General features: G+C 35.0%; 1 protein-coding gene across 1 annotated transcript in view; it reads right to left on the bottom strand.

Moving 5' to 3' along the window:
- Positions 1-215: 215 nt before the first annotated feature.
- ERMARD (ER membrane associated RNA degradation) overlaps positions 216-8,973 on the bottom strand; it is a 14,910-nt gene continuing 6,152 nt past the window's right edge. Inside the window, exons 8-15 of the mRNA XM_009281764.2 lie at positions 8,164-8,232; positions 7,174-7,344; positions 5,983-6,066; positions 5,071-5,150; positions 4,141-4,269; positions 2,444-2,653; positions 1,390-1,503; positions 216-716 (exon numbers count right to left, since the gene is read on the bottom strand). Coding sequence (XP_009280039.1) covers positions 542-716; positions 1,390-1,503; positions 2,444-2,653; positions 4,141-4,269; positions 5,071-5,150; positions 5,983-6,066; positions 7,174-7,344; positions 8,164-8,232 — 1,032 coding nt within the window. The 3' untranslated portion in view covers positions 216-541. The remainder of the gene's footprint in view (positions 717-1,389; positions 1,504-2,443; positions 2,654-4,140; positions 4,270-5,070; positions 5,151-5,982; positions 6,067-7,173; positions 7,345-8,163; positions 8,233-8,973) is intronic.

The following is an 8,973-nucleotide window of genomic DNA, read 5'->3' as shown; positions in this document are numbered from 1 at the left end:
AATTAAACAAACGAAACACATATTGTGCAAAAGTTATTCCACCCTGCTTTAAATCTTTTTTTAAAAAAAAAAACAACAACGACAGCTGCCAATGAGCACTACTTTATGCTAAATGTTCATCGTTTCTTAACCCGTTGATCACAGTGTCTGACATTATTTCCGTTATATTTCAAAGTAAAAAATTACTTTTTGGATTTAAAATTTTCCAGAGCTTTTATTCACACTCTTTTCTTAGATATTTTCTGTATAATAGAAAACTCCCCCCCAAAAAAAAATCAAGCTACAAAACACATAATATACTTAAAGTAGAACTTGCATCATCCTGATTTAGCTCACAGGAAATCTTTTTCATTGGATTTGGCAAACAGTCCATTCTTTGGAAGCTTGATCATTCAACTCCAGTCTCAACAGCTACCTTCTAATAAAAAGACTAAATTTTGCATCCAAAATTTGACAATGACTGATGAAGTTTGTCTTTGAATTAGATTTGTAAAATTTGAGGACTCTAGAACTCTTAAGATATAACAATGTCCAAATAATCTTAAACCCATTTAATTTCTGTAGCTAGCTGCATTAACATTAGCTTTCTGTCACTGATTTTCCTTATTTTTATCAAAGCCCTGTTTGTAAGCTCCATGGTTTCATCCCATTTGTTTTTCTCAGGGCTTGTGTATGTCACCAAGTTCTCAGTATACTGCAAGACTGACTTCAAAAACCTACAAGAAATAAAACCAAAGAAGAAAAACTCATTAAAGGATTTAAAAAGAAAAAAAAAAAAGAAAAATATCTCAATGCCTGATTTAAAGCTGCTAACGTCTCCAAATTTTCAAATCTCCCTCAGCATGATCAATACACTAAGGTTTCTTCTACTTCTGGAGGAGAACCACTCCCTCATTCTCACAGTAAGAAGTGATGATTTTCAGAACTGCAATTAAACAGTGCCATAGAAAGAATGTGGTGATAAAATGTGTGATAGAATCTTCCCCAAATGGCTTCCTTTTCTTTCTCAGTCAAATGTTTCACAATGCCTATGATATCCAACCAGCTGTTAATTGACACACAAGGAGTCAAATTACCAACATATTAAATACAGCTTTTATGTATTAATATTTTTTGAGTGTGTGATCGTTCTCTATCTATAATAAGGAAGAGTCTAATAAAAATTAAAAATGTGAATAACTGGACCATGTATTTTCAGCCAAGTTATTTTAGTTCTTGAGTGAACATTGTCTGAGATACAATGATGACTATAATGACAGAAAGAAGGATGACAATCTACTAAAAGTCATGCTGTTCCTTTTTATTTTTTTCTCTACAGTCTTTATATTACAGATCAAAAAGGAATGTGTACAACTTCCTATTTTCATAAAGTAAATCTTATATACTCACTTTAGATACTGCTGATAATCAAAAGGATTCTTCCTACAAACCAAGTGAACGTTGACTAGTTCCAGAGTAATCAACACTAAGATGAACCGCAACACCGGAGACAAAAATTTAATGCTAGAAATAAGCAAAAATATTTTAAAACAAACTAAAACCAAATTAAATAGAAATCATTAATATAAAAAATTCTTCAGACTTCTGCATCCCTCCTAAATAGCTGGATATTATTGCATGGGGCAGGGGGAAGACTATGAAACGTCCTTCAGCAAAGAGCAGAGCAAATATCAAAACTATAAACAAAGACTATAAATTATGAATCCTCAAAAAGAGGAAAAAAAAGAGAAACACATATAGTTAAGATTCCAAAGAAAACCTCACCAGCACCCATCACCCCATAGATTATAAAGTGGAGTTCAACTGAATTGCAAATATTATCATCAGTGGTCAGTTTAAGCTATGTTTCTTAAATAATATGGTTAACATTTTTAGGAACATAACCTGGCCAAGAATACAATATTTACAGTTTTCCCAGTTTTTAAAGTAGATTCCTAAATCCCTGGAAAACACTTCTGAATAGAAACAAAATTAATGGAATACTAAACAATCTCTCTTCTATCTATAAAGATGCTGACCCAGGTATAATGATAAAAAGCAGCAGAACTAAAGTAGGTAGAGTCTTCAAATTTGTTTAACCTATTGCATTCAGATAAAACTTGAATGGCACTTATATGCTTAAATAGGAAAAGCTAGCAACTAAAAAATACAATCTAACATTTAAACGATACTTTTATTTGAAAGCTTATAATTTACAGTGAAGTAATCTAGCAATGCTAAAAATACCCATTAAATTATTCTCCAATTTGAGATTTTCTTGTTATTTCAATATTACTACATAACAGAGATCTGGGTTGACACTTGACTCTGAAATGGTTAACAAGAACACACGAACACTGTTGTCTTTAAACTTCTAAGACAAACCTCTGAAAGCTAGCAAGAGCAGCATGCAGCCACTCTCTCATAAACCTAACCACAAACTAAAGAAAAACCATCAACCAACCTGTTTAACATTCGTAGATAGTTATGCCTCTGGCGAGAACGTAGAGTCTTGTTCATCCACTGTTTGTATCTCAACTCGGTGCTGGCAATAACCTGTTCAGACACTTGATGGCACTGTGTGCTTATTTTACGGAGTACCACCAATATTTCCAGAACAGGTCGCGGAGAATAAAGTGTGCAAATACACGTATCACAAAGTTCAATCAACAGCCTTCAAAACAGGAAGGAATTGTTAATTTCAATCTTTTGATGGCTGGATTTAACATGAGATACATTTCATATTTGGTGTGGTTTGATTCATAATGTTTTAACTCAGAAAACCTGGAAGTGGATTAGTCTTACCTCATGACTGAAAAAAAGCAAGGATCTATGTAGTAGGGGTAGTGATTGTGTTCGCTATCACTTTACTGATTAGAAATGCAAAACTGCTGGTGATGAATATGTTTCCCATTTCAGATCAAAGAAATACAACCACAATAAACAAAACTGCCTGTCTGAAATGATACACTGAACACATCAAATCACAGCAGGGTTGTGGTTGAAGCCTCCCACCATAGTTCAATTCACAATGAATTAACATCCACCATAATAAAACTCACTCAAACAAATTGTATTAATTAGTACTCCCATTAGTGTGTGGTCTTTCTTCTGGGCAGAACAAGAAGCAGACTTAACATTTTGTAAAATGCAGGTGGTGAGGCCATTGTTTTAATCAACAGATTAAAGATTATGCTTTGTTAAAGCACCCAAATATCTTTCTGCTGTCATATTCTAATCTGCTAACCTAATGTGTCACACATCACTTTAAACACTCTGTTCTTATAGAAATGTATCTTAATCTCCCTCATGCTCAAATTATCTCTGAGACAGCAAAACATTAATGACTAAAAGTGATAAAGGCAGAAAACTCTAAAAATGGTTTAACACTTAGTAATTAGGCATCTTTTTCATAAATGAGAGAAGTGCAGATTGAGGGGTAGGAAACAGAAGGCACACATGCTACGTAAGTAAAGCAACAGGTAAAATCCTCTTTGCACTGTTCTGCCCACGCCTAATGGGTTTGATTAGGAGAGTTTTGTTCCAACATATTCATTCAGTCACGGGACTCTTAAGACTGCTATAAGAGTGCTAATTAAAAGTCAGACTGTTTTGATCATTATTCCAAGTCAGGTATAATTGGAACTAACATACCTCCAAGTCTGACAACAAGTATAGCAAGATATCTTCTATTTTGGAATCTTGATACTAAAGCATGTAAAAATAATTATGTAGTGGCATATTACTATTTTAAATGCCACGCACAGCTGTGACACCAAACACATTGAAATGAATTTCTGATGCAGTTTTAGCACACAAAACAGATTAAAACCAACTTAATCTAGTCAGTACATAAATATTTAAAACATTTTGTTTCCCCAGTGTGAAAGAAAAATGGTTATTTTTTTCACACTAATTTCCAAGTAAAATCTCTACCATAATAATGTCCCAAATCTACAGTGTCTCATCTCCATTTAAAGATGATGTTCAGCTGCATTCTTAAGATATTTTAGATTAAATCAGCAGCAACATTAGAAAAGTGCATGCAACATTTCAAGAAGTGTTCTAAAACCAGGGAAATGAGTAACTTAGGTTTGAGAGTTCTTGTGTTGGGCTGCATGTAGAAGCTGACAGCGGGAACCAGGAGGACATCAAACTCACCTCTCTGTTAGGACACTATTGATTGGATCATCTGAACTACAGCAATTCTGGGGCATATATTGCTGCAACTGAGATATAATTTCGGATATCATCAAAATTAAAGTACTAGCTTCAGCATTTCCTTCCAACCTCAAAAACAAAAGAAAAAAATTAAGATTTGAGATGATAAAAAACTGTGTAGTACTTATTATTTCTCAAATGGCATAGATCAAGAAGCAGTTTTTTTGGATAGCAGTGTATGCAATGTCCACCCTCACTCTATTATAGTTCTTTTCCCTCCACCTTACAAGTATGACTTTCTTTCTCCAACTAAAACCAACCTTTTCTCAGTCTCAGCAGTCTTCTGAACCCCCTCTTAATCCACCATTCATCAAAATCCTGCAGCATATTGAGTATGTGCCAGATGCACTGAATTTTCACCTCTCAGCTCTAAACAAGTACAATTTCCTCCAGTGACATTATTAATGACTTCCTCCTTTTCAAATAACGAAAGAATGTTACATTCTTTTTCTAAGTAATATCTCATGTAAAGTCTTCCACTGATTTGGTTACCAAGTCCTTTTCAGAATAAGCAATTATTTTCTGTTTTACACCTGGTGAGCCATCTTTTTGTTTTTATTGTGATGGACTCGAGCTCTAGTTTAACTTCCTAACAGCCCCTTCAGCATCTCTTCAGAAATAGAATATGGAGTCACTAACACCTCTGTATGTTTCAAATGTCTTCTCATTCCCTTCAAGTTAGCACACTATTTATAGTATCTGTACTGATGTGTACACAGATTAAGCTAAAAAGAACAAAGGGATCTTCTCACAACCTCTCTGGTGTCTATCATCTTCCTAGTAAAGTATTTGAAGTGACATTTCACCATCTCAAATCCCATTCTTCATAGCCTTTTTGAGAACTATCTTCTTTTAATAGCATATACATACCCCTTAATCGTTTGAATGTGTTCCTCAGGCACTGTTGGCAATTCAGGCCATAAGTGAATGCTCTTCATACATTCCAGCACCTCAAAAATGTATCATGAAAAATGTTACGTAAAGTGTAGCCTTTGACAGACAGGACAACATATTTTACTTTTCTTAGTGGCTATTTTAGAAAAAACTGCAACAGGTAGTTACTTGTTCAGCAGTCATAACTGTGTAAGCTGACATCAATTGTTAAGGTTCACGTTAGGGCAGAAAGTCTTGATGTACACTTTCATGCTAAAACATCATCTGAATAAACTAATTTACTATTCTTTCCTCCATTTTTTTTTAATATAAAAAATTAACTAACACAACTTTTGTAACTTACGGTTTGAATGCTGTCGAAAATGAAAAGTACTAAGTACGTCTACTGCAATCTCAAATCAATAGAGGAACATCTTATGAACAGTAGTTCATAAACTGATCGGCAGAGAACTACCACGACACTTGAAAGCAGATTTTGCTACAATGACAGAATCTTAATCAGCTGGCTTTCATACAATAAAAACCTTAGTTATAGCCTAATCCAAGATTCCTAGATACTTGACCAAACAGAGTGTTCCTGACATAAGAAAGCACAAGAAGATCAAGAAAACTACAGAACAGCAAACATTCAGGTAAGGATAAAGCTATTCAGTGACCTAGAGCACAAACACAACACCAATTGCATCAACAGGAGTGTGCTTAATTACATCCCATTTTAGCAACTGTAAATTCCTGTAAATTCTGAAAGATAAAACTAAAAAGCTCATTTAAAAAATATGTAAGATTTTAACTTTTTAGGACAACCAAAGCATGAAGACAACAATTAGACCAATTTTAAGGATTCACAATTTTAAGGACTGAAATGCTTTCACAGTTGGAAGTACCTACCTGTTTCTTGAGTCGGGAAATTGGATGAAATCGAGAACGGTAGCAACTGGCACAGTTCATCAGTGGTTTTATGACCATGTGTTCCTGATTTACAAAATCATAGACAATACACAACAGTTTCTTTAAACTGTCCTAATCGTATGCAGACCTAGACTTATACTTAATTTTATGCAAGCCACCTACAGTACTGAAGTCAATAAAGACTTCCAAATGTCTGAGGGTTGAAAGCAGTTATCAGCACAATGAGTTTTTAAAGCTTAATTTCTTTGACGCATTTTAACAATGAAACCCGACAGCAGCTGACAAAAAAGTAACCAAGTACTCTCTTAATGCAGCAACATGCAATATATCTTGAGAAACTAAAAAGAGCTGCAACTAATAAATGGAAGACTTATCTCACAGGTTGCTGTATGATATAGAAAGAAGTAATCCCAAATATTAACAGGAAATTGCAGGGAGCAAATATAATAATTGCTAACGTTGAGAAACATGTATTGCTGGACAAAAAGTGTTCACAAATTCACAGAATGGAGCGTGGATACAAATCACACCTCCATTAGTGAGCTGCCATTATTTATAGTGTCTCAGAGAAAGAAAATCTCAAGTACTACATACCCCAGTGGCTAAGCTACAGCTGTTCTACATACCTTTCGGATAATTCAGCAGATAAACAGGCTAGGTATCGATACAATTTGACAGATAAAATCAAGTGGAATCACTATAATTTATGGATCAACCATGTGAATAAGGAGTGGTTAAGCAAACAAATTAAAGTACAGTAAGAAAGAGTAATCAAAATCTCAAGTACTACATACCCCAGTGGCTAAGCTACAGCTGTTCTACATACCTTTCGGATAATTCAGCAGATAAACAGGCTAGGTATCGATACAATTTGACAGATAAAATCAAGTGGAATCACTATAATTTATGGATCAACCATGTGAATAAGGAGTGGTTAAGCAAACAAATTAAAGTACAGTAAGAAAGAGTAATCTTTTGGAAAACTTTCTTTCCTTATTTCACTACAAAACTAGAAAAAACGTACTTTCACAATTTTTTACTTGGAGGAATACTTCATTTCCACAAAAAGCTGCTGTCAAGAAGGATTCAGTCATAAGACTCTCTAAAATCAGATTTGGCATCCAAAACAACTGAAAAAAAATCTTCTGAGAGTGTAACACTGATCCCTACCTTAAAAGCAAACATGTCCTCATCTGAGAATCTGCAGAGAAGAGTAATTGCAAATGCAACTATCTGATTAGCTACTTCTCTGGGAAATGCTTCTAGATTGATCTCTCCATGGCTTAAACGATCTCTTATACGTGGACCCTCCTGGTGGTTCAAGAAATCCCAGAGAAATTCCTGTGGAAACATACACCAAGTGTATAGAATTCTATTCTATGTGTATGCACACAATAGAATATATTCAGTGTATGGAATACCTCTGAAAGATAAGTATGTGATCATGTCTATAGGAAAGGGGCATTTAGAGGGTCAGAAAAAGCAATGCAAACTATGCTTGTAGCAAAAAAAAAAAAAAAAAAGCAACTCGTCCATTTTGGTAGCTTCTGAGGAAATTCAAAACTAACATACATGCTATTTTGTGAGAGGTAATAACAGATTTCCTTCAGCTTTCCGTCCCAAGTCCTCCACAGCCCCACTGCCTCTGACAACAGGACAATAAACTCAGATCTCTCCTACAGTCTCAAAAGGCCTCTAAATTCAACACCCCTAGTTTTCATGTTTACTATCTGTTTGGGTGGCAAGATGCAGAATGTGCTCTGGTAGGTTTGCAGCTATGTTTTTGTGCCATCTGCCCAGGTAGTGTAAGATGTGTGTCAGAAACAATCAGAAATAAGTTTTAATTTTCCCTGTATGAGGCATCAGTTTTTCCTCTGCTCCATTCAGCTGATCTTCACAAGTCTAAAGAGAAGTATCTCCGAGACTTCTATATTTCAGAAAGAAAGATAGTCTTATATCCTAGCCCAATATAGCTTGTCAGGTACTACTTTGTATCCTTCACAATGAAAAAGGGTAACAAGCTTCTGGTTCTAAGCTGCTAGAGATAAGCTATGTGAAATAAATGAGTACTAGGCATGATCATAAATATATTACTAAATTTAAAAACAAACAAAACAACAAACAGAAAAAAAAACCACAAAAAACTTTCAAAACACTTGCCATGGCAGGTTCCTCAAGAACTGCAGGAAGCTGGTTGACTACTTCATTGTCCAAATGCTTTGCTAGCATCTAGAAAAAAGTAATTTGAATAGAAACTTATTATTGAAAGCCAAACAACCAAAGAAAAAACCCTAAGGTAATTAGTTTCCCTAATTTTAAGCAATTACTTCCACCGCTCAAGAATCAAGGTGCCTAATTATTCCTGACAGACAATTTGAGATAATTCAAGAGAGTTGTAAAATTCATGATTTCTGCTTGCAATGTTTATTTGTATTTATTTTGAATAACTGAGTCTAGGAAAAATGACAGAATGTTTGTTTCTGTGAGATGAAGAATTTCAAGATAAAACCATTTAGAAGAAATTAAAGTCTGTTCATTAAAATTTGTATTAATTTTGATATTTTCTGGGGGATTCCAAATTTAAAATGTTTACTGTCCATCAGTTTCTATTTGGAAAAAAATTAGAAATAATGTCTTATCCAACACAAGAAAGTGCTTTCTGGTTGTCCTGGTTTCGGCAGGGATAGAGTAAATTTTCTTCCTAGTAGCTGGTACAATGCTGTGGTTTGGATTTAGGATGAGAACAATGTTGATAACACACCGATGGTTTAGTTATTGCGAAGTAGTGCTTACACTAGTCAAGGACTTTTCAGCTTCTCATGCCCTGCCAGGAAGAAGCTGGGAGGGGGCACAGCCAGGACAGCTGACCCAAACCGGCCACAGGGACATTCCATACCATGTGACAACATGCTCAGTATATGAACTGGGGAAAGCTGGCCGGGGGGGCCGCTGCTCGGGGACTGGCTGGGC

The sequence above is a fragment of the Aptenodytes forsteri genome, unplaced genomic scaffold (genome assembly GCF_000699145.1).
Source record: "Aptenodytes forsteri isolate BGI_AS27 unplaced genomic scaffold, ASM69914v1 Scaffold132, whole genome shotgun sequence".
NCBI classification, from domain to species: domain Eukaryota; kingdom Metazoa; phylum Chordata; class Aves; order Sphenisciformes; family Spheniscidae; genus Aptenodytes; species Aptenodytes forsteri.
The sequence above is the reverse complement of the archived record's forward strand: the minus strand, read 5'-3'. Positions and strand labels throughout refer to the sequence as shown.